Below are 27,399 nucleotides of genomic sequence, written 5' to 3' on the forward strand. Positions count from 1 at the left end.
GGAGTGTGTGTGTGTGTGTGTGTGTGTGTGTGAGAGAGAGAAAGAGGGAGAGAGAAAGAGAGTTTGTTTTTCCCATCAACCTCATCATACACGCAACTATCCCACTTCAGTGAATTTCCCTATGGATACTTGGTATGTGTACTTTTACTCTCTTCTTTTCATCTTAGTCAAACATGCGTGTGTCTCTATTTGATTTGACTTTAATCTCACACAAGAACTAAGAAGTCGTCTTTTCAAAAGAAAGAAAACTGCTGCAAGATTTCTGTGTTCCTGCGCTGTTGCATGGCTTTCCAGACAGAGTGATTTAGCATATGGTCAACGGATGAGATGGGATTCTTTGCAATGTGGGTGTTTAATATTGTAGAGTAGCATAGTTCATATTTACTTACCTCAAATAACTTCCAGATGGAAATGGTTAAAACAGTAGAATGAAATGCATAAAGCTGTCAGACTGTATAAGACACAAGAATATAGTTTAAGCAAGATGATTTTACATGATCAGTGATCACATGAACTTGTATATGCAAAACTATAATTTGCAATAAGGGCTTTAACATACCTGTTAAGATCAGTTGAGACGAGCGTTAATTTCCATACTGGTTTAGTTTATTCTGGCTCGTGTTGATCCTGTTGGAGGACTTGTTTGTCCATGATTTAGCATTTTAAAATGTTATGTTAAATGCTACTTAAAAATACCCTAAACTTTTGAACGGTTCACACACACATGCACGCACGCACGCACGCACACACACACACACAGAGAGTCTGGTTCGATATCTTTGTTGGGACTCTCCATAGATGTGATGGTTTTTATACTTTCCAAACTGTATATTCTGTCCCCTTACACTAACCCAACCCCAAAACCTACCAACCTACACACAACTTTCTGCATTTTTACACTTTCAAAAAACTCATTCTGTATGATTTATAAGCTTTTGTACCCATGGCTGGCTGGTCCCCACAATGTAGGCTATCTCAGGTTTTACAATCCTTATGGGGACATTTGGTCCCCACAATGTAATATAAACCACACACACGCACGTTCAAAATTTTGGGGTGTTTTAAAAAAGCATTTAATATAGCATTTTAAACATTTAAAAAAAAAAGGGGAAATATAAAATCATTTCTGTTTTTTCACCAACCTTATTGGTGTAATGATAATTATATTTTCATTGCCCCCTTATGTGACCAGTGCTGTTTTTTTTCCCCTATGCAAACACATCTGCAAGTTGAACTTTCACATACATCTCCCACTTACAAGCACAAAATTATTATTCTTTTGAAAGGACAGCTCACGTTATCCATTGGTTTAACTGAGAATGAATCATTGGGACAGGGAGAGCATTCCATCCCATTCTATCCTGCCACCCTTGCATAGAGCACCAATGAAAATGGCCCAAAAAAACGTACAGGCTTCTTCACTTTTGTGCATATTTCTTCTTCCTAACACATAAGCAGCCGTTAAGTGTTAAAATATGTGCATGTGTTTGTTTGATTGAACTCACATGATAACAAGAAGATGGTAAATGACGCAAGCCATCAAGAGGAAGCACCTGTGAGAAAGAGCACACAATGATTTAGTGCATTGGATTATTCCAGATGTGCATTATAGGACTTTTTGTACAAACACTACCTAATGCTTAGACTAAGGTTAACAGAGTTAGATGTTTTCATTCTTCACCACAACAAAAGTGCAGATTTTGGCAGCAAATTGCTAAATGCCACATTTATGTTTAACTCATTTGAATGAGTTCATTTGAGTTGATATTTTATCATTATTATTTATTTTTACATTTTTTATTTTAGTTTGTCCAAACTGTTCATTTCCATACAATGAAAGTGAATAGAGACTCTCGCTTTTGAGCTCCAAAAATTTGAAAAAAAAGTACTAAAAAAGATGTCGATATGACTTGTGCATTATAATTCAATACTTGCAAAACATTCATTAGCTGTGTGAGTAAAATAAACTGGTTGTGTGTGTCATATTTGAATGTTAGTCTACAAGTGTTGTTATTGTTTGCTAAAACTAAAACTAATAAAAATAGTTAGACAGTAACTGCAATAAAGCTGAAATGAATTCAAATATAAATATTACAAGAAAAACTTAAAAGTGATGACTTGGCAACTAAAGGAAATTAATAAGTTAAAGTACTAAAATTACTAAAAAAATAAATGAAAGCTATATACTGTAGAAATAAACAGTCTGTCGTCTGTCCGTGAAAAAAGTAGATTATACATTTTTGTAGTTTACACAGAGACGATAATGGCAAAAACTTGCCATTTTCAAAAGCTTGTGTTTTCAGGCCCGCCAAAATGCTGTTGTCATGTAATTGAATGGCCAGACGGATAAGTTTTCAGTTTTTAGATGAAAATGGTGTCATGTAAACAGCCCCTAACTAAGAAACAGGTGTAAGAAATCAATCAAACAATGAATAACCATGACAGCCAAGGACAAGCGGGAACATTGGAACAAATGAAACAAACTAAAAGCCCATGAAAATAAAACAGAACCAAAAATAGAATGTGACGGAGCCCAACTCACTTTCATTGTTTGGAAAAAATTAGCGTGAATATTCTGCCTAACATCTTTTGTGTTCTAGAAAGAAAGTCTTTCCATTTGAAACTACATATTTGGATGAACTATTCCTTTATTACAATTATTTTGCTTGAATCTTTAATGAAACATTGCTTCTTATAGGTATTTATATCACCGAAGATGGAAACCATCTATTTGTTTTTGTTAAAAGCAATGTCATGCTAGTATCATCTCAACAACACAACAAAGAAGAAAAACGCACATAGGCGACAGCACCATTTTCTCATCTCAAACCGCAGTGAACAATGGGGAAAGGATATTACATCAGCAAACATATGGCCACCGCAGCCATGGTACTGGCTGCAATAGCCTTGGTGACCATCATTGCATTATCAGTCGTTTATAACCGAGAAAAGTCCAAAAACGCAGCAAAATTCACCGATTCAACTACATCACCAGTACCTCCCACCCCCAAGACTTCGAACGAACCCTGGGACAAATACAGACTGCCCGATACTCTGTCTCCACAGCACTACAACGTGACTCTTTGGCCTCGTTTGGTGATGAACGCCAATGGGACGTATATTTTCACTGGGAACTCGGGAGTGATGTTTACTTGTGTGAAGACGACAGACCTGATATTGATTCACTCCAACAAACTGAACTTAACCCTGTTCAAGGGGCACCATGCAAAACTCACGGGTCTGAGTGGCGTAACAGCTCCGGCAATAAAGACCACCTGGTTTCAGACCGAAACACAGTTCTTGGTGATTCAACTGGAGGGAAAACTGAAGCCTGGGAAGTCCTACTGGCTCTATACAGAGTTCAGAGGAGAGCTTGCTGATGATCTGAAAGGTTTCTACAGGAGTGAATACATGGAAGATGGTGAAAAAAAGTGAGATCTTTGTGATAATACAATTTCCCCAAAAAGTATACGGACACTTAAGCAGCTGAATATGTCTGAATGTTATTGCATTACACACAACCTATCAAACCAAGTGGCACCTGGTTGCAAAACAGATGATGTGGCACATTTCTCGGTAACCGCGACCGAGACATTTTTGCAATTACTCAAAATGTTTCAGTTCTAGCAGACTAACCACATGTATTTCCCGTTATGTTCAGCAATCATAAAATGTCGAAATACTTTTGTTGAAATATTTGTATTTTGAACAGTACACATTACTGTCGAAAAGTTTGAGGTAGTATCATTCCGGAAGTAAATCAACCAAAAGTGACAGCAAAGACATTTATAATGTTACAAAAGATTTATATTTCAAATAAATGCTGTTTATTTTTTATCTTTCTATTCACCAAAAAATCCTAAACAAAATGTATTACGGTTTCCACTAAAATATTAAGGAACCACTGTTTTAACAATGTTTCTGGAACAGTAAATCATCATAGAATGATTTCTGAAGGATCATGTGACTCTGAAGACTGGAGTAATGATGCTGAAAATTCAGCTTTGATCACAGGAATAAATGACATTTTTAAATCTATTAAAATAGAAAACTGTTATTTTAAATTGTAATAATATTGTTTAAACAAATAAGGGCAGCCTTGGTGAGCATAAGAGACTTAAATCTTATACAAAACAATATGCTATCTATTATTTTATATTTTAAAAATCTATCAAACATATTTTTCTGAAATGTTTTTCAAAAGCGTGCTTGTGCTATATTTTAAAAGTCACTTGGTTTGGTAGTTTTGTATGTAATGCAAATCAAGACATTTTTAACTGTTACTTAAACTACTGAAAGTATTTTCCTTGATGTTGTTCGCTATAGACATTATAGATCATTTAAATTTAGAAATATGACATCTTACTGACAAACAAAAAGTAATCGAACCTAAATGAATGAATGAATCTATTCGAACAGTAATCGAATCTATTGATAAGTAAAGCACAACTCAAACCGTTGCCATTTGTTCAAAACTATTTGACTTTATAGTGTTGATCAAACACTTTTCTCATGTTTTCCAGAATCATTGCCATCACTCAGATGCAGGCCACTTACGCAAGAAAAGCTTTCCCGTGTTTCGATGAACCTGGCATGAAAGCTGTGTTTCACATCACTCTTATACATGACCTGGGAACTACAGCACTGTCCAACAGCCAGGAAATTAGTAAGGCAATCAATCCATCGCTTTCACTAATCTCATTTGTGCTCACTGAAAGACTGATGGCCGGATTCACAAACTATTCATTTAATCCCAGACCAAAATGCATGTTTGAGCCGTCTGAACTGAAAGCAACTTGCACTGACATATCTTAAAATACATCAGTGCCATTGTTTTCATCTCAAGATGCACACCAGCACATTTATACAAGCTAATATATAAATATAAAAGCTAAAAATGCCCTAATTGAACTAAGGCTAATCCTGCAGCAAGATTTTTTTCTTTTTTATAAGGTCCACTGGGCATTTTAAAATTCAATTATTCTGTCACCTGCCAATTCTACTTTAAAGAAAAAATATATGTATATATATAGTTTTTAAAAATATAATAACTTGATCAAAATAAATGATCAACAATATCAAAAACCTACATCATGCTTGTGTCGTGGTGCTCTCGTGAACATGCGTTGGAGATGTTAATATTTTGTAAAACAAGTGGTAAATTATGTTTTTTATGCAAACATAGCACTCGTATTGCTTCATAAAATTGAAGTTAAACCACTGGAGTCACATGGATTACTTTAATGATGTCTTTACTACCTTTCTGGGGCTTGATAGCGGTAGTTGCGGAGCTGTCAATGAAGGAACAAAAAGCTCTCGGATTTAATTAAAAATATCATTATTTGTGTTCCGAAGATGAACAAAAGTCTTACGGGTTTGGAACGATTAATGAAAGAATTTTCATTTTTGGATGGACTATCCCTTTAAAAAGACTTCATATAGTCTTTATATAACAACATGAAGGAAATGACTAATTCCTTAAAAACCCCACACGACATGCAAACTTTGCACTTTCGGAGTCATGGTAGTCTGCTGGTTATGTGTCATTCGGCAACATCTGTCCTCCTGATGTTGGCATTCACTTCAGCTCTGTTTGTTTTCCTTGAAGTTATTCCCTTAACTGCCATCAGCTTCAAACCTAATCTTGACTATCTGAACATAAGCAAACCAGGCAAACTTTTGCCTCAAATCATGTTTTGCTTGCAGGGCCAATTTCACATCAAAACAATGTTTCTGTATCCAATTAGTTAAACCCTGTCAAGATTTTCTAATATATCCCAGTTAAAAATGTTTTTCAAATGCAAAATGTATTGCTGCAGTCAGACTGTGGTGACAGACTTATATTTAAAAGTGTGGAAATAAAATTAACAAGATATTGACTTCTAAAACCACTTACAGTTTTTCTCAATTGCTAAAACACAATTTCTGAAACCTTGCTCCATTTTCTGAAAACATTAAACACAAAACCTCATCTTCAAGCACTATTTACAAAACCTCTGACTCGCAAAATGAAACTTTCGCCTCAAAACAGTTTTACCTGTGTTCAAAATCAAACACTGCTCTCAAATCATAAACAAAGTGATCAAAATGATATACACTATCAAGCAGTCAGTAAACAATACACCAAAAAAAATAAAAATAAAAAATAATCTCAATTTTTATCATTTTTAATCTCAAAACAAATTTCATATTTTTCCGTCATTGTCCTTTGATGAACGAAAACATGTTCTATCATAGTAGCTCAAAATTGATCAGAAATTACTACTCTGCTTTGCTCTTTGCAATTTTCTTGTACCCCTATTTTTACAGAACTGTACCCTGCATCTCACAAACTTGTCCTTTGTCTCTGTGATACTGTAATTCTTGTTCTTTGTTGATATGAACCTGCAACCAATCAAAATCTATTGAGCAGTCAGTACTGTTAACAAATGGAAAGCACAATGTTCAGGGCATACAATTTGTTCATTGTACAGTATACAGCCTACAATGCACTGTACTACAGTATACAATACTAAAAGGGACACAAATCAAAGGAGTAAACATGTGATCAATGTGCTTCTTCTTGTCTTTGGGCTGGGTCAGGCCAGAGCACTTTGTCGACATCACAAGCAATATTGTCCCTCCTGAGACAACGGGGGAAGAAGCCTCTTGTGTGCCGTATCCAGCCCTGACATGATTCCTCACCTATCTCACCACAGGCTAAATCCATGGCTTGCAGCAGATTTACTCTGGTGTAGGGTTGTCTATCATTTACTCTCCGTCTCCAAGAGGAGAAAAACTCCTCAATCGGATTTAGGCGAGTATGGAGGGAGGTACAAGTTCATAAACTTCCCATTGATGTTAAACTATTCCCTTACCTGAGCAGCTCTGTGGAAACTGACATTGTCCCACACTATCACATAAGGTGGGAATGGGATTCTCATTTAGCTCTTGACCCTGTTGTTGAAATAAAATATCTCTTGGCAATAAATCTTAGAAGGTGCTTGGTGTTACATGGCCCGAGTGTAACATGGTGATGTAGAACACCACGGTTGCTGATAGCAGCACAGACCAGGGACTTCAACAATGGCCCGCTGTCCAATCATGTTTCGGCCTCTCCTTCTCCTCTTTGTTAGATTGAAGCCTGCTTCCTCGACAAAGATGAACTCATGGGGTCTGTCCAAGGATTCCAAGTCAAATATTGTCTGTGTAGAAATACAATATACTGTATTTAGAATTTTGTAAGTCGTACAGAGACAGTGCTATACTGTAGAGTGCAATTAGGCCTACTGTATGCACTTTTGATTCACATACATTGTATGTACTGAAGAGTAATGTCATTCACATAGTATGTGCTAGTACTGTAGACAATCTGGATTACAGTAAATGTTTCTGAATGGTACTCTGTACACTTGTTTCTTTCGCATCCTGTTACGATCCTGTTTCCCTGGAAGTGTGTGTTGTCTTGTATCACTCGTTCGTATTCGTATTACATTATCTTGAAGGACCACGCCCACTATAATGGCCTCTTGCTCCTGAGTGAATATAGCTGTCCTTCTGCTGCATGTGGCAGCCTTGCAATTCTACAAAAATATTCATGCAGTACTATACAGTGATGAACTTTACAAACGTCTATTGAAACAGCTGCATATAGTGTAGTACAGTAAATTTGCAATTACAAAAATACAGTAGTATACTGTATCTGTTCTCTTCTCTGAATGTCCTTACTATGGTGGACACAGAAAATCGGCTCAAATTTGGGTTGCACTCTAAGTCCTGCTTCCCTCATTGTCAGTCCATGGACAAGAACATGGTCTATGACTGTTGCCCGAATTTCATCAGATATTTCCACTCTTTGTCTTCCTCTTCCTCTTTCTTGCCCTTTTCTTCCTCTTCCTCTTTCTTGCCCAATTGGCACTAAGGGGCCTAAAGTGTGCCAAGAAAACATCCCCCACACCATTACACCACCACCACCAGCCTGCACAGTGGTAACAAGGCATGATGGATCCATGTTCTCATTCTGTTTACGCCAAATTCTGACTCTACCATCTGAATGTCTCAACAGAAATCGAGACTCATCAGACCAGGCAACATTTTTCCAGTCTTCAACTGTCCAATTTTGGTGAGCTCGTGCAAATTGTAGCCTCTTTTTCCTATTTGTAGTGGAGATGAGTGGTACCCGGTGGGGTCTTCTGCTGTTGTAGCCCATCCGCCTCAAGATTGTGAGTGTTGTGGCTTCACAAATGCTTTGCTGCATACCTCGGTTGTAATGAGTCGTTATTTCAGTCAAAGTTGCTCTTCTATCAGCTTGAATCAGTCGGCCCATTCTCCTCTGACCTCTAGCATCAAAAAGGCATTTTCGCCCACAGGACTGCTGCATACTGGATGTTTTTCCCTTTTTACACCATTCTTTGTAAACCCCAGAAATGGTTGTACGTGAAAATTCCAGTAACTGAGCAGGGGTGCGTTTCCCGAAAGCATCGTTGGCCAACTATGGTCGCAAGTTCATCGCAATGTCCATTGAACTCTATTGGTAACGACGGAACTTGCGACCATAGTTGGCCAACGATGCTTTCGGGAAACGCACCCCAGATTGTGAAATACTCAGACCGCCCCGTCTGGCACCAACAACCATGCCACGCTCAAAATTGCTTAAATCACCTTTCTTTCCCATTCTGACATTCAGTTTGGAGTTCAGGAGATTGTCTTGACCAGGACTACACCCCTAAATGCATTGAAGCAACTGCCATGTGATTGGTTGATTAGATGAGAAATTGAACAGGTGTTCCTAATAATCCTTTAGGTGAATGTATATGCTAAAGTAACAGGTTTGAATCCCAGGGAATGCATGAACTGATAAATGATATACCTTAAAGAGACAGTCCACCGAAAAATGAAAATTCCGTCATTATTTACTCATCCTCATGTTGTTTCAAACCTGTACGCATTTCTTTCTTTTGCCGAACACAAAAAAAAGTATATTTTGAAGAATGCTGGTAACCAAACTGTTTTGTATCCCATTGATTATATTTTTGTCCATATAATGTAAGTCAGTGGGAACTGAAACTGTTACCAACATTTTTTTACAAAATTGTCACAAAATTTTTTACTGTACATTGTCAAAGTTTTTTTTTTTTTTTTTTTCCGTCATCTACTGAATTTTTCGTCAACGATACCAGGGACACCGAAACACCGGGGACCATGAAATTTGGTGGGCATGTAGCCCCACTAGACTTTTACGGAAAAATTTCGTTTGGTCCCCGGGGGCCACTCCCCCCCCCGCGCTGGGCCCCCCCAAACCCAAAAAATGCAGTTTTTCCTAAATGACTACCTGAACCGTGGCACCGAGGATGAAGACATTTTTATGGTATGTTGCTCTTAAGGGCCCACATCAACCTAGCCCATAATCACTCATTTGTGATTTGCGCCCCTCCCATAAAAAATGAAAATGCAATATTATTCTGCTTTAATCGCCCCTATCTTCAGTTGAGATGTTCAGAACTGCACCATATTTCATGTGTATGATTAACTTGACATCCTCTGGGGGTATGCTAAGTTTCGTAGAATTTCATCCATGGGGGGGTATAAAATAAATTAATTTATGTGCACATTTAGTGACTGTACACTCATCGGCCTGTAGATGGTGGTGTTGAGCGAAGGGTTGCTGGTTTAGGATGATACTGTCACTAGGTTGCCAACTGTCCCGAATTAGGCGGGACGTCCCGTATTTTGGGCCTAATTTATTTGTCCCGTGCGTGACCTCCCGTGTCCCGTTTTTTGACAAGCTGATAAACCACTGACTGATACAACAGCAACAGCAGCAGTGCTGACCACGACACTTGAGAATGATCACCGACACCTGTCATCATCCAATCACAGCTTTTTTTAACCCTCAGACGGTCCTCGGTCATTTCTGACCCGAAAAATTTTCTGTTTTGAATTTCTAAAAATCACAGCTTCATCGGAATGTTATGAAACTTGGTGACTTTTGTGGCATTAGGTATGTGAATACAAAAAAAAAATTGGGGTCATGATCCGAGCATGCTAAGTGGTCGTAAAAAAAATAGTCACACTACAGGCCTTCGGTCAAAAATGACCGACCCATAGGAAATGAATGGGAATTTGACACAAAAAAAAAATTTCTCCGAATTTTTGTGTGTACAATCTACAAATCGGCCACAATCTTAAAAAAAAGTACACCGCTGTAAAGGGGTGACACTCTACAACATCAAGAGTGCAAAAAAGACACACCCACCTACACACACACACATACAAACACACTTTTATACACATACACACCAATAATTTTGATTACAAAAAATCTGTTTTGAATTTTTAAAAATCACAGCTTCATCGGAATGTTACAAAACTTTTTGACTTTTATGGCATTGGGTATGTGAACACATAAAAAAATTAAGGTCATGATCTGAGCATGCTAAGGGGTCGTAAAAAAAATAGTCACACTTGTGGTCTTCGGTCAAAAATGACCCCCATAGGAAATGAATGGGAAATTGACCAAAAATGTAAAAATCAAAAAAAAAAAAAATTTTTTTCAATATTATTTTACATAAAGTGTTATAATTGAATGAATTGCATTTTTTGTTACAAATTCTGTAAAAAAAAAAAGAAGTAAATGTGTCCACAAACAGCTGGGGAATTCACATGCCTCTCCATAGAGAGCCATCTAGTGGTTACACCATGGTTCTACGCTTTCTCTCCCTACTCTCACCAGATGGTGTTAATCTGCTTAAAACATTTTTTTTTGAAGGCCTAGACTCTATATTAAACTAAAATACTGCATTTAAAAAAAAAAAAAAAAAAAAAAAAAATACATATATATATATATAAAAAATGTTTTATTAATTTCAATGGCAAAAATAGACCATAAATATTGCATAAATATTAATACATTCAATCAAATTCTCTCAAAATACAAAATTAAAAAGAATAAATATTATAGAACAAAAATAAATTGCATTGGTTTTACTGGGATGGAGGAAGTTTCATTTTTAGGTGTCCGGTCACTTCTGACCGGGAAGGCCCAGGGTGTGACTCCGAAAGGAAGACCTTCTGAGTTAATCACTGTTTTGAGACAAATCATTGTTTGATTTGCGAACATCCTCTGGCGTCTGGTCGCTTCCGCTTCAAGCCGGACTCGTCTCGCGCTAACGGTAATTTCCTTTCACTGTCCACGTTTTGATTACGGCTTATCAATTTTGGCGAATGCAAACAACGTGATTATTGTTCATGAGTCTAACATCCAGCCACGCAAGAAAACATGTACAGTAATCTACCTGAGGGAATAATATGCTCAAAAAACATTTCTGATTATTATTAATGTTTTAAAGCTTTTAGAAAGTACATAGAAAGCTTTTGTAACATTATCTTAACTGTCACTTTTGATTAATGTAATGCATCCTTGCTGAATAAAAGTAGGCAATTACTTTCTTTATTTTTTTTTCCCAAAAAATAATCTTACTAACCCCAAACTTTTGAACTGTAAGCCTAGTGTATAATGTTAAAAAAGCTTTCTATTTTAGATAAATGCTGTTATTTTGAACTATGGTTTGTTTGTAATGTGACTTTTTTCATGTATGACATTAAAATTATTTTTAGAATTAAATACATAAATAGGTTAAGCAATACAAATGTGTTTATGTCTGATAACCTTTTAAACACAAACTTAACTGCAGACACTGAAATGACGTACACTGTGTGATACAGTACAAATATTTTGAGTGTCCCTCATTTTCCTATAAATAACCACGATTGTCCCGCATTTTCCTTTTCTGAAGTTGGCAACCCTAACTGTCACACACACACACATGCAGGAATACAAACAAACGCAAGCATGCACACACACTGACATCCACACGCACAGACACACACCCATACACACACATACAAATCCACATCCACATGCACAGACACACACACACAAACACACACGCGCACACACATGTACGCACGCATACATACACGCACAGACACACACACACAGACACACACATACACAAACACACACACATACACACACACACAGACAGACATGCACATACTACTACTTTTTTTAGGTATATACATAAACACGCAATACAGCCAAATTGCTCCACGTCATTTATTTTTGTGGAAAGCCAGTGCAGGCCTGAGCGGCGGTCATATTTTGTACCGCCATGCGGTACATCTAGTTTGACTCACAATACTTTTAAAAATATTTTTTATAAACTGTGGTTTCTTATTTTTTCATCTTAGAGACAGAAAATGTCAAAATTGATGGAACGGCCGTTACCAGGACGATATTTGAACCCACAAAGAGGATGTCAACATACCTTGTTGCATTCCTCGTCAGTGATTTAATCTACATCAGTGCTGAAGACGACAAGGGTGTTTTGGTAGTACCTCCATGCCTATTTATTAATCTAAACTCTGTGAAGAGTTTTTTACAGACATGAAGGTAAATTATGTTTGTTTGTATTGTCACAGGTAAGAATATGGGCACGGAGAAAAGCCATTGAAGACGGGCAAGGAGATTATGCGCTCAATATCACTCAGCCAATACTGGAGTTCTTTGAGAAATATTACAACACAAGCTATCCGCTTTCTAAGTCAGGTACGACCAACTTCATTTAGAAAACCTTCAAAGTACAGCAGAATGCAAATTTATCCTCCTCTTTTCTTAGATCAGATTGCGCTGCCTGACTTCGAATCGGGAGCCATGGAAAACTGGGGTCTTGTCACTTACAGAGAGACTGCGCTTCTATACGACCCGGAGACGTCTGCCAATGGCAACAAGCAGAGGATTGCGACTGTGGTTTCTCACGAACTGGCTCACATGGTACGTCTAGGCCCAGTAAAGGGGACTTGGAGTACTTTTTGCTTCACACAGTTTGCCATGTGATTTATGTCTTCCAGTGGTTTGGAAACCTTGTGACGCTGAAATGGTGGAATGATCTCTGGCTGAACGAGGGGTTCGCTTCATACGTGGAGTATCTGGGTGCTGATCATGCTGAGCCTACCTGGAACATTGTAAGAACATCATTCAAAGGATTTGTGAAATAGTCCCTTTCTTTGAGGTGCTTTTAAGATGTCCACTAGATAATCATATGCTCATATTATTAAATAATTATCAAGGCACTTAATGCAGAAAAACTTGCCTGTATTTAAAGGTGAAGTGTACTTTCTCTATCCCAATTTAAATGAACAGATTATAAGGATTTTTTTTGGCTGATTTCCTGAGGAGTGTAAACACTGTGGCTCTATGGTGCTTTCAAAACATTGGTGTCTGTTTGGGGTCAAAGTTTGACTGGTTAGCATGGTTCAGTTAGTTCCTGCTGTTGGAGAGGGCCAAAAAGTCTTGCTAAACCTGAAAAAGAGCCTGTATTTAATTAATTCATTAAGCTAGCCTTGTGACTGGATGGATGGATGGATGGATGATGGATGGATGAATGGATGGATGATGGTTGGATGGATGATGGATGGATAATGGATGGATGGATGGATGGTGGATGATGGACGGATGGATGAATGGATGGATGATGGATGACGGATGAATGAAGAGGTGGATGGTGGATGATGGATGGTTGGATGGATGATGAATGGATGGATGGATTGATGGATGGACGAATGATGGATGGACTGATGGATGAATGGATGGATGGATGGATGGACGGATGATGGATGAATGGATAGGTGGATGATGGAATCCACCCATCATCCATAGTCCAAATCACTTGTCCTATGTAGTTGCAGGGATGCTAGAGTCTAAAATAAATAAATAAATTCTTCTTGGTAAGAAAGGTAACTGTAAATCTTTATTATTATTTTTGCAGTTTCATTAATAGCAATTAGTGGTGCAGAAATTACACACTTCACCTTTGAGAGAGCATGATGCAGAGTTGCATGTTGCAGTGCAGCGAAATGTTTAGAAGAGACACACCTTGTAACACTTAATTGATGATCAACTCTGTCCCTCACCAGAAAGACCAGATCATTCTGTACGACCTGCAAAGAGCGTTTGCTGTGGATAGCTTGACTTCCTCTCACCCTCTCTCCCGAAAGGAGGAAGAGGTCAACACTCCATCAGAAATTAGTGAAATGTTCAGCACCATATCCTACAGCAAGGTAAAAAAAAATCTACTGCATTATCATACAGTAAGACCTAGAAACTTAGCAATACCTAGCATCCAATAGAACACCTTAGCAACTGGACTGAAAAAATGCTAAGAACATTCAGAATACCATAGCAACCAGCCACAATCTCCTAGCTACCAGACAGCGACACAAATAACATCTTATCACATTACAACGCCCTGGCAACCATAATGAAAACCCCAGCAAAGGGATAGCAATGCAAACACTACGCACAAGATGGTGTAACACAGCAACCAGATAGTGACACACTAAGTACTACCTAGAACATCTTGACAACCATCTAGCAACACCCTGGCAACCATCCACAAACCCTTGTGACCCCCAAGAACTAGAAACTGGATAAAGACCATTCAGAACACAGTAGAAACAGGATTTCAATGTACTAATAATTACTCAGAGCACCTTAACGATCACCTAGCAACACCCTGGCAACCACCCGCAACATTATAGCAGTTTTACATCCAGTACTGATTACAACTTTGAAAAAACGCATTATCGTGAGAGTTAGAAATTTAGTGACGCCCTAGTAACCAACAAGAGCTGAAAAACACTAAGAACACTCAGAATAACATAGCAACCACCCACAACACCCTCGCAACCATCAAAAAAACACTAGCAACTGGACATCTGTTTAACATCCATTACTGATTACAACTTTGAAAAACCGCATTGTAATAAGACCTAGAAATTTAGTGGTGCCCTAGCAACCACCAAGAAAAGAAAAACACTAAGAACACACAGAATTCCGTAGCAACCGCCCACAACACCCTATCAACCTATCAAAAACATCCTAGCAACTGGACATCTGTTTTACATCCAGTACTGTTTTGCATCCAGTACTGATTACAACTTTGAAAAATGAGATTGTTGTTGATACTGATTACAACTTTTATAATGAGACCTAGAAATTTAGTGATGCCCTAGCAACCACCAAGAAAAGAAAAACACTAAGAACACTCAGAATACTGTAGCAACTACCCACAATACCCTAGCAACCATAAAAAAACACACTAGCAACTGGATATCAATGGACTAACAACCACTCAGAACCATCTAACCACAATGACACTCAGAACATGTGCTAATATTTATTCAGAACACCTTAACGGCAACCTAGCAACGTCCTGGCAACCACCCGTAACATTAGCATTGATTACAATGAAAACATTTTTGGCTCTAATGTTGGATGATCCATGTTGAGTTTCAGCTTCAGCACTGATAATGTGTAATTCCAGAAGACCACCAAAAAGCACCATTCCTTGAGGGGCTACAAATACAGTCATAAAGCAGTCAGGGTAGTTTCAGTCCAGTCAGAGATAAAGGCATTACATATGTTTGTCATTACAGGGAGCTGCAGTGCTTAAAATGCTCTCAGAATTCCTGACAGAGCCTGTGTTTGCCAAGGGACTCAGTGTAAGTCTTACTGTAGCCTCAAGTTTTTGAACAAGTTGAAGAGTTCATGCAACTTTTACTCCGTACTTCACGGCCAGTGAAAAGAGTTTGTGTTGTTCCTCTCCCACAGAACTATCTGAACCAGTTTGCTTTCGGAAGCTCGGTCTATTCAGACCTCTGGGATCATCTCCAAAAGGTGGGATATTAAACTGTTTGAGATTTATATGTGGTGTAAAAAAACACAGTGAGACATGCTGAAATTCAACGTTATGCTCGTTTTCACGTCTCAACCAGGCAGTGGACCAAACTCCAGGGGTGAAACTACCGTATAGTGTTCACGAGATCATGAACCGCTGGATACTACAGATGGGTTTCCCAGTAGTCACCATTGACACTCGAACTGGGAACATCACCCAAAAGCACTTTCTCCTGGAAAAAGATGCAGTGGTGGATAGGAAATCTGAATTTAAGTATGTTGTCAAGCATCTTCATTGCAATATCTTATTTCTAGATCATTTGAAAACCCTTCCTATAAGTCTAACTGCTGTGTTAAACCTCAGTTATGAATGGTTTGTGCCCATCAAATGGATGAAAAGAGACCAGGTGCAGGATCAGCTGTGGCTTCTACAGAAATCAGGTACATTAAACCTTCTAAAGTCAATGTACCTTTATCTACTTATATGCTTTATCTACCTCAAGGTATTGCAACAGGTCTTAGATGCAGATCACCAGGTTCTTGTTGTTATGGGTTTCTGCAGTCCACAGCAAGGGCCAATCTGTAGTAGGCAAAGAGTCAAATGTTACTCCTTATTCTACAGGGGCTGGACATGCATGAGTATATTTTGGGAAGAAAAGGGAGTGAAGCTTACAAGACTATTTTGGCTCGAAAGAAAGCTTTGAGTGCATGCATATATTTTTTACTTTTACTGAAGACATTTTTAAAAAGTGTTCCCTGTGCAAAACTTGCAATCACAATTCCAGGATGTTTTGGGTGGTTGCCAGGGCGTTGCTAAGGTACTCTGAGCAATTGTTAACATGTTGCTCTGTAGTTGCCAGAATGTTCTGAATGGTTGTTAAAGGCTGCTCTGGGTTGTCAGACTTTCACCTGATTGCTTATAAAAGTAAGTTTTTCTATGTCATTTTTAGTTTAGTTCAAATATTTTCATAATGCACTATTTACAGTAATTAACCCTTTTAATATTTCCGGGTTTCTCAGAAGCAGAAGGCGTCATAGTTGGGTAAAATTCTATAGTGGTGAATGAGAGACTACATGAAATATATTTTTTTGTGTTCCCATTTGCTCAAATAGCAAAATAAAAACTCCACAATAGTGTTTTCACAACTTTCAAAAAAGAAAAAAATAGCTGCTGTATTAGAAACACCCTCACAGCAGCGTTAACTATTTTTTTGCCATTTGATGCAAAGGTAATATAATAAAAAAGTATAGTTTTACAAATGTACACACATTTTTTTTTTTAAATGAAAAAATAAAAAACCTTGCAGGATTTACGATGCTAATGATCTTTAAAATGCATCATCAGTCTGTGAAAAGGTTCCATTTGAGCAAGCAGCTTTTTCTAATTAATTCAAGCTTATAATTCTCATTTTAATTTGAAAATACACTACTGTTCAAAAGGTTGTTTTTTTTAAAGAATGATGTTTTTGAAAGACAGTAATATTGTGAAATATAATTGGAATTGAAATAACATGTATTTTTATTTCAATAATATTTAAAATGTAATTTATTCCTGTAATGCAAAGCTGAATTTTCAGAATCATTACTCCAGTCTTCAGTGTTACATGATCCATCAGAAATCATTCTATTATGCTGATTTGATGCTCAAGAAACATTTATCATTATTATCAATGTTGAAAACAATTGTGCTGCTTAATGTTTTTTAGGAAACAGTGATACATTTTTTCAGGATACTTTGATGAACAGAAACCTAAATAGAACAGAATTTATTTGAAATAGAAATCTTTTGTAACATTGTAAATGTCTTTATTGTCACTTTTGATCAATGTAATGCGTCCTTGCTAAATAAAAGCATTACTGACCCCTAAACGTTTGAACAGTAGTGTAATAATTAATTATTACTTATTATTACTAATTATTACTAGCTACAGTATGACAGGTCATACGCCTGTCAATTAAAATGGCAATTTACTGTCAAATGAAATGCTTTCTCCTTGCTTGAAGATACTACATGAAATTGACCTTATTTTATCTGCTCTAAGCTATTCACAAACCCATGAAAGTCAGCAAAAGTGAATGGGTGCTGGCCAACCTCCATGTGTCAGGATACTTCAGAGTGAACTACGACCTTGGCAACTGGGAGCGACTCCTCAGCCAACTAGAGTCAAATCACCAGGTCCTGCATGAAAATGATAAGAAAGAACAGTCACGAAAATGCCAAAAAGACATAAAACTATCATTTATATCTTTCCTTTACATAGGTGATTCCTGTGGTGAACAGAGCTCAGATTCTGGATGACGCATTTAATCTAGCAAGGTGAGTGTTACATCAGATGCATGTAAATTCAGTTGCACATTCCATGTACACTACTGTTCAAAAGTTTGGGGTCAGTATGTTTTTTTTTTTTCTTGCAGAAATTAATACTTTTATTCAGCAAGGATGCATTAAATTAACCAAAAGTGACAGTAAAGACATTTATAATATTACAAAAAAAATCTATTTCAAATAAATGCTGAGCATAAGAGACTTCTTTCAAAAATATATTAAAACATTGCACAAACCCTAATCTTTTGAATGGTAGTGTGTTTCAGGGTGCCCACGATCTTGGATTATTTTATTTATTTATTTTTTGTCCTATTAAAAGTAATGGAAATTAATCAAATTAAATTCAAAAATATATTATCGGGGATGAAGTGCTTTAAAGGATTAGGCCTAGTTCACTTTCAAATAAAAATTAGCCCATGATTTACTCACCCTCAAGCCATCCAAGGTGTAATGTTATATGACTTCCTTCTTTCAGACGAATACAATGGAGTTACATAAGAAAAATAATATCCCAGCTCTTCCAAGTTTCATATTGCAACCATGATTGCAACCAACAGATTTAAGTTAAAAAACGTGCATCCATCCATCGTAAACGAACTCCAAATGGCTCCTGTGGGTTAATAATTGCCTTCTGACGCAAAACGATGAGTTTGTGTTAGAAAAATATTAATACTTAAAACTTTATAAAGTAAAATAACTGGTTCCAATCTACTTGATCTACACATCAATCTACGCCTTTGTTATTGTAGAGGTTAGCGACCCCTAGCGGCGAAAAAAACAAAACATTTCACTAGATGTATTTCCCCAAGCTAATAACACTTGCTATGCCCTTTGATAAAAACGAATGATATTGTCAATCTCAGAAGGCTGACATTGAGTTATACATTTACTATAGTTAAGCATAACTCGCATGCTGCCGCAACTTTTACAGCAGCATGGTAGGATAAATGTAACTTTTCCATAATCGCTTAACGTTATCTGCTGCTCCTGTAGTTTGAAGACTCGTGGCGAACTGCTGCGCACATAACATAGACAGTAAAAGAAATGGACACAGCGACCCCACTGGATTCAACGGAGAAAAGTGAAGTCACTTAGAAGCACTCACTTCCTGATGGCTGAGCGTACTGCGCAGACTCAAACTGAGCTTGACGACGTAGATGTCACGTGAGCAACCCGTCTGTCTTCTAGTAGCTGTGCCAAGAGAAATCTGAATCATTCCCTTCCGAAACTTGCAGAGATGGATAGTGTGAGTAGGAGGTGTCCATGAGCTAGGAGCAGGAGAAACTTTTGCTAAGTATTCTGATTAATTATTTTGTCATTTTGCCTCCACGTTCCCCCAATTGCCCGCGAGCTTCTCCTCCTGTCCATACGGTAATTTCTCTACTGTGCGACAGAGAGTCGCGTGTTTATGACGCAATCGTTAGCCTATTTTTACAAAAACTGCTTCTACGGGGGGCATAACGTAAGATACAAGGTAATGGAGCCTTTTATACATTTTCGTGTTTCTTTAGAAATAAATAATGGACAAATGGAGTCTTTAAACACCTCAGATAGAAAGTTATTTGCTGTCAAAGTGACGCCAAAATGAATGGGAGTCAATGGAATGCTAACAGCAGGTGAGGGTCTGCTAATCAATGGCGGCGCCCGGGGAAGCTTCAGTTTTTTCTGAAACATTACCCCCTTGATTAGACCTACTTTTTTCATATCCCAATGCTTGTGGTAGGTTCCTAGTGACCAGACTGACTTATTACAGGTCAAATTGTGCAAATACCTTCCTGTAATTCTGCAATTCACCAATTGGTTTGTATTTTTATTTATCAAATTATAAATTATACGTTTTAACCACTTGGAATTGCCAGACGTTCTCTTAGGTATGCGCTGTGGTAGCGCGTCAAAGAATTCTCCAGTATAAATACGCAGCTATAATTCATGTAGGTGATTTTGAAGAATATTTTATGTCGATATACAATGGCTGCATACTGTAAAAACTAATCGTGGTATTGATAAATTAAGACTGCTGACTCTATAAAACAATGGCAAGGAAAACTAACTTTACCGCGCTCCGAGAGCCCTCTAGTGGTCGGAAGCATTTCCGTTGTGTTGTGAACTTATGTTTGCTTTTTAAATTTCGTTGTGTTGTGCACTACTGGGCCATCGTAGTTATTTATATAATATTTATAATAATAATTATTATTATTTACATTTATCAGAGAGGGGCACAATACATTTTGAGACAAAAGGGGCAGGGTCTTGTATTCCTTGTAAAACTGTCATGTTTTGTTTATTTTTCCAGAGCATCCATTATAAACATAACACTCGCTTTGAGGACAACTAAATATCTCATTCATGAGCGGGAATACATTCCATGGGAGGCAGCGCTTCGGAATCTGAACTATTTTTTCCAGTTGTTCGGCCGCAGTGAAGTTTACGGTGCCTTGCAGGTTGGTTAAACCTCGTCTTTATAATCAAAGTAAAACAGATAGATTACATGAACTGCTGTATGTATTTCTTTCAGGCTTATCTCAAGAAACAAGTCAAACCTCTGTTTGAACATTTTGGCACTATCAGCTCAAACTGGACAACAGTTCCCTCTGGCCACACTGATCAGTAAGAATAAATCTTATATGTCGCACACTTCCCAGACCCTATTAGAATAATATTAAGTTATGTTTAATAATGTGCCATTTTTTATTCTCAGGTTTACACAGATCATTGCACTCTCACTAGCCTGCAGTACCGGCGTGGAGGGATGCAGAGAACTAACCAAGAGCTGGTTCAAAAGATGGATGCAGAATCATCATGTCAATGCGTGAGTGCAAACCGCATTGCTCAAGTTGAGCAATTTCCTATGTGGAGCAATATAGAAATTATGTACTTTGCCAGTTCTTCAGAATTGTGTGTGTGTGTGTGTGTGTGTGTGTTTTACAAGTTTCTAGTGCTTGTTTGATCATCATGATTTTATTATATGAGGGGACAGGTTGGAAAGAGGGATTCGTCACCTCATCTGTAAAGAAAAGTCATTTCAGAGTTAAAGCAAATTATTAGCCTACATCTTGATTAAAGTTAGACAATAAATAGAGAATACAATACTTTTTAGTAAAATATTAACTCTGTCTTAATATTGTCTAAAAGTTGCCAGCCACCGCTGAACATGCAATGCATTTATTTATGAACATGCAACATTAAAAGAAAGAACAGAGCCTCTGCTGTTAAACAAACAGATGCTTTTTGGTGTTTTTAATAAGCTTTAAGACAAACCATGTGCAAATTCATAAGTCAACACCATTGCTGAGTATTTTCTCTTTAAAACTGCAGTGAACCAAAGACAGTCTCAAAAACGTGTTTGTAACCAATCACGTTAGCGTGCCGGCGGGCTTTAACATATCATTAACTATGCTGTAAAGCAGGGGAGTCTCAAGAGAAGCCAGGTTATCCCGGTATATTTTTCTGTTTATATGAAAAATTGGGTAGATTTAGCAATATAACTGGTGTATTGGTCTATATTATAATGTTATTATGAACTACATGCCTTTCTCCACTGACATTCTGATTTGTTCAAAGCGTTTCTGATGATTGTTAGAAGGCAGACTGAGATGGCGAACGGGAACATGGTTTGTGTAACATTAGCAACACATTATTAGCTGTTTGATAACATAGACAATCAAAAGGCTAATCATATTAATTACCTATGCTTTAAGACAACCAATTCATAAGTCAACACTATTGCTGAGTATTTTCTCTTTAAAACTGCAGTGAACCAAAGACAGTCTCAAAAACGCGGTTTAAAATCGCTGGTGTTTCTTACGTCACAAACTACCTTGTAACCAATCACGTCAACGTGCCGGAGGGCTTTAGCTTATCATTAACAGGAAACTAGCAGGGACAAGAAGCCATAAATAGAGAGGACCGATGCCCCCACCACACACACCTCATAATTCTCACCCTGGAATTGGTCAGATGGTCGTTCTTTTTCTCATACCTTTCAGGATTCATCCTAACCTGAGGTCCACGGTGTACTGTGACGCCATCGCTGCGGGCGGTGCAGAAGAATGGAACTTTGGCTGGCAGATGTTCCAGAAGGCCACCGTTGCAGCTGAAGCTGTCAAACTGAGATCGGCTCTGGCCTGCACCAAAGTGCCCTGGTTACTGAACAGGTAGCTATGGGAAAGCACAAGGCTCAAAGACAAATAAGGATGCCTGAAATGATGAAAACACGACTGTATTGTGTATATATGGGCATATATTTGTGTGCTGTGTGTGTATGTTTTTGATATGAAGATATTCGATATAAAGTATCTGATGTACATCTGATTGAAGTGTAATGTTTATCTGAGAAAAAGGGGGAAAAAAAGGAAATGATGAAAAAAAAAAAAAAAATTATAATTTAAAATGCTTATCCAAAGTTCTTAGAAATTTGTGAATGACAAATACATTGAACACTGCAACATTCAGTAAATTTTTTTGGGGGGATTTTCAGGACAAATGTTTTGATAATCCTATTTTTATATCACTATACATCATTTCCAGTTTTATATTTTTCTTATAAGATTACAAAAAAATGTGTTTACACAACAATGACTTTAGCAGTCAAACATTTTTCACATATTAATATTGCTGAATATTCATATGCTTATTATGCAGTATGCTTTTTTAGGTGTTACATCAAAAGATTATGGAGCAAGGTTTTTTTTTTTTGTGAGGATTTCAGCCTTTTAATTGTACTTTCTAAGTGACTCTCAGGACAATTAAAGCACCCAGACTTTTTTATTTATTTAACTCCCTGGATTTCCAACTTAAACTGTCATACATTTTGAATGCTGACTTTAGTTGGTCTCTTTTTAAAGACGACACTTGGCAGATTATTGCTGAAGTGGAAAAAAAAAAAAAGTTTAAAAAAGTCAACTTAAAGTTATAGAATTTTACATTTATTGTTATGAAAAATTCACAAAAATACTTTTTTTTTAATATGAGATGTATATTTTGCAAAACACATTTTACTCTAAAACTGTGAGAAAATCTAAACAAGTTGTGTTCTATGGAAGCTTGTTTCCGCCTCAAAATAAAACATTTTAAAAGATAATAGGTACTATACGGTTATCCGGACCACATGTGATGACCTACCCCAACCATAATAAGAGCGACTTTTTATCTCACAATTGTGAGTTTACATCTCGCAATTCTGACTTTATTTCTCAGAATTGCGAGATATGAAGTCAGAATTGCGTGAAATAAAGTCGCAATTGCGTGTTATAAAGTCAGAATTGCGAGATATAAAGTCAGAATTGCGTGAAATAAAGTCGCAATTGCGTGTTATAAAGTCAGAATTCTGACTTTTTTCTCGCAATTGCGACTTTATATCACGCAATTCTGACACATAATTCCGAGTTTATATCTCGCAATTCTGAGATATAAAGTCCAATTCTAAGGAAAAAAAAGACAGACTTTTTTTTTTTTTTTACCTCAGAATAGTTTATATCTCACAAATATTTCACAAATTGACTTTATAACACGCAATTGCGACTTTATATCATGCAATTCTGACTTTATATCTCCCAATTGCGACTTTATTTCTCAGAATTGCGACTTTATATCTCGCAATTGCGACTTTATTTCTCAGAATTACAACTTTATATCTCCCAATTGCGACTTTATTTCTCGCAATTGCGACTTTATCTCTCAGAATTGCAACTTTATATCTCGCAATTGCTAATTTATATCTCGCAATTACGACTTTATTTCTCAGAATTGCGACTTTATTTCTCAGAATTCACTTCATATCTCGCAATTCTGAGAAAAAAAGTCAAAATTCTGACTTGATATATCGCAATTCTGAGAAAAAAAGTCAGAATTGTGAGATAAAAAGTCGCAATTATTATTATTTATTTATTATTCAGTGGCGCAAACAAGCTTCCATAGTGTTCCACATTTAAGCTTGATAAAAAAAAAAAAAGAGCTTCCAATTTTGTTTGGGCGCAGTACCAAAAGATTCCACTAGATGAAATCTGTTCCCATTTTTGACTGCGAGGAGCACAAGTTTGACTATTTTCTTTCTTTTTTTTTTTCCAGAACCATTTAAACTTTCCGAATCATGCTTATGATTTGTGTGTGTGTGTGTGTGTGTGTGTGTGTGTGTGTGTGTGTGTGTGTGTTCACAGAGCAAGTGCCAAAAGCCTCTACCAAGTTTCCTGCCATTCTGATAATGTAAAAAATTTGAGAGAAAACAAAAAACTAAATGTAACATTCTTCAGTCAAAGAGCACCAGAGGGTTAAGCCCCACAAAACAAATATCAGAATGAACTTTAATTCAAAAATCAATGAATGTTCATTACAGAAATGGTGCTCAAGTCAGTGCCTGCATATGAATTGCATTTTTTTAAATGTATTTTTGAACACAAGGACAGTTTGTGTACACACATGGTAATACTGTTGGAAATGCAAAGTATAATGTGTAAATTGTTTCATGTTTTATTGAGGTACCTGCAATATACCATGAATCCAGAAAAGATACGCAAGCAGGATGCCGCTTCCACCATTGGGTACATTAACAGTAATATTATTGGCCAACCTTTGGCATGGGACTTTTTCCGGGAAAACTATTTCTATTTCTTCAAAGTGTAAGTGTGGCAAACACCATAACACACAAACACACTCACTTACACACAGATCGAGCAAAAGAAAAAAAAAAATGTTAAAGTATACATGTTGGTTTTACTCAACAGGTACGGCACTGGATCATTCACATTCTCCAGATTAATTGGTGACATTACCAGTAGATTCTCCACACCATTTGAACTCAGTCAGGTATGTGAACTTTGACCTTAGAACCACATGGCAAAAATCTATTCCATGCACTGTGAGAGGATTATAAAACGGTGATAAAAACTGACCTGACGTAAGTGTTAAATCCTTGCTGTCTTTGTTCAGTTGAAACAGTTCAAAAAGGACAACGCTGAGATCGGATTCGGCTCGGGAACTCAAGCACTGCAGCAGGCCATCGAAAAGACAACAGCCAATATTAAGTGGCTGGCAGAAAAGAAGGAACCGGTGCTGCAGTGGTTCACCTCAGAATCAGAGTAAACTTCACATCTACATGCCATGAGATCAGAGTCAGTTCAAGTATTACTTGAGTTATTTCAACTGGATGCACTAAAATTCAGAAATGATCATTCTGTCATCCTTTACTCACCCTCTTGTCGGCCAAATCTGTATGACCTTCGTTAATCTGTAAAACGTAAAAGGAGCATGTTTCAATATCCTGGGTGTTCCTCTCTGTATAATAAAGGTGAATGGGAATGGTCGCTGCAGTCAAGTTCCAAAAATGTCCATTAAAAGCACCAATAAAATTTTATAAAAGTCTTATGAAGCCATAAGTTAGCTTGGTGTGAGCAAGAGCTGATATTTAAGTTGTTATTTACTCAAAATGAAAATACACTACCTTTTAAAAGTTTGGGGTTGGTAAGATTTTGTTGTTGTTGTCTAATCTATCAAGGTTTCCACAAAAAATATCAAGCATCACAATGGTTTTCAATATTGATAACAATAATAAGACATATTTCTTGAGCAGCAAATCTTTATGCAATGATTCAAATTATTTCTGAAGGATCATGTGACACTGAGTATAATAATGCTAAAAATTCAGCTTTGCATCACAGGGATAAATTACATTTTAAATAATAAAACAGAAAAAAGTTATTTTAAATTGCATTAATATTTCTCAAGGTTTCTTCTGTTTTAGTGTTTACGTTCACTAAAAATCGAACCATCTTACCAACTGCTGAACAGTAGTGTATATGTTAGAATAAAAAAAAAAATCTGTGAAATATTTCTGTTAAGATTTTATCAATTTTCTTTGTGTGTGTGTGTGTGTGTGTGTGTGTGTGTGTGTGTGTGTTGTTCATGTAAACCCTACGTTATGAGGAAGATGGCAATATCTGAAATCCTTGTCCTTGTGGAAAACAGCAAATAGGCTACATCACATTAAATTATGTTTTTTGAAAATGTAAAAATGCAGAAAGTTTTATGGAAACTTGTTTCTGCCACTGAATAATAAATAAATAATAATAATTGTGACTTTTTATCTCACAATTCGGACTTTTTTTTCTCATAATTGCGATATATCAAGTCAGAATTGTGACTTTTTTTCTCAGAATTGCGAGATATGAAGTCAGAATTGTGAGAAATAAAGTCGCAATTCTGAAAAATAAAGTCGCAATTGCGAGATATAAAGTCGCAATTCTGAGAAATAAAGTCGCAATTGCGAGATATAAAGTCGCAATTCTGAGAAATAAAGTCGCAATTGCGAGATATAAAGTCAGAATTGCATGATATAAAGTCACAATTGCGTGTTATAAAGTCAGAATTGTGAGATACAAACTATTCTGAGGTAAAAAAAAAAACAAAAAACAAAAAAAAAGACTGTCTTTTTTTCCTTAGAATTGGACTTTATATCTCACATTTCTGAGAAAAGATGTCAGAATTGCGAGATATAAACTCGCAATTATGTGTTATAAAGTCAGAATTGCGTGATATAAAGTCGCAATTGCGAGAAAAAAAGTCAGAATTCTGACTTTATAACACGCAATTCTGACTTTATAACACGCAATTGCGAGTTTATATCTCGCAATTCTGACTTTATAACACGCAATTGCGACTTTATTTCACGCAATTCTGACTTTATATCTCGCAATTCTGAGAAATAAAGTCAGAATTGCGAGATGTAAACTCACAATTGTGAGATAAAAAGTCGCAATTATCTTTTAAAATGTTTTATTTTGTGGCGGAAACAAGCTTCCATAAAGTTTCCTGTGATGGGTATGTTTAAGGTTAGAGGACAGAATATAGTTAGTCGGCGCCGTTGTGCTCGCTCGTGCGGCCCGAGTTCGAGTTCCGGCTCGTGGACCTTTCCCGATCCGTCCCCCGCCTCTCTCCCACCTCGATTCCTGTCAACTCTATACTGTCCTGTCACAATAAAAGGCAAGAATCACCAAAAAAACAATAGGCTATACAAAAAAAAAAAAAAAGAAAAGAATATAGGCCTAGTTTATAGGCTACAGTATAAAAAGCATTGTCAATGGAAAGTCCCCATAAAACATGAAAACCAACCGCGTGCGTGCGTGCGTGTGTTTCCAGCCTCGCATGAATTCATCATCCTCAGTGAATGAAAATAGACAGATGTTAACAGCATTTTGGCAGAATGTTTTTAGGAGCATTTACTATCAGGACAGCTCTGAGAAATGTCTTGCTCAAGAACAAAGTTATAGTTCATGGAGCGCTCCCCTATGGGATTTAGTTACCAGCTCAGATATTTAACCACTACATAACATCACTCTGACGCAAATGAGGATAAAGTTACATA

General features: G+C 37.0%; 1 protein-coding gene across 1 annotated transcript; it reads left to right on the forward strand.

Annotated features, from left to right (window-relative positions):
- On the forward strand, positions 1-27,072 carry anpepa (alanyl (membrane) aminopeptidase a). The gene is made up of 21 exons (XM_079867210.1): positions 1-132; positions 2,699-3,431; positions 4,524-4,666; positions 12,232-12,371; positions 12,463-12,589; positions 12,660-12,814; positions 12,892-13,005; positions 13,957-14,100; positions 15,478-15,543; positions 15,653-15,718; positions 15,817-15,992; positions 16,083-16,159; positions 17,761-17,894; positions 17,980-18,035; positions 20,338-20,485; positions 20,560-20,651; positions 20,743-20,853; positions 22,031-22,198; positions 24,518-24,658; positions 24,764-24,845; positions 24,969-27,072. The coding sequence occupies exons 2-21, from the start codon at positions 2,842-2,844 to the stop codon at positions 25,119-25,121; spliced, it is 2,883 nt and encodes a 960-aa protein (XP_079723336.1). The 5' UTR covers positions 1-132; positions 2,699-2,841; the 3' UTR covers positions 25,122-27,072.
- The last annotated feature ends 327 nt before the right edge of the window (positions 27,073-27,399 follow it).

Source organism: Squalius cephalus (assembly GCF_949319135.1).
Source record: "Squalius cephalus genome assembly, chromosome: 3".
NCBI lineage: Eukaryota > Metazoa > Chordata > Actinopteri > Cypriniformes > Leuciscidae > Squalius > Squalius cephalus.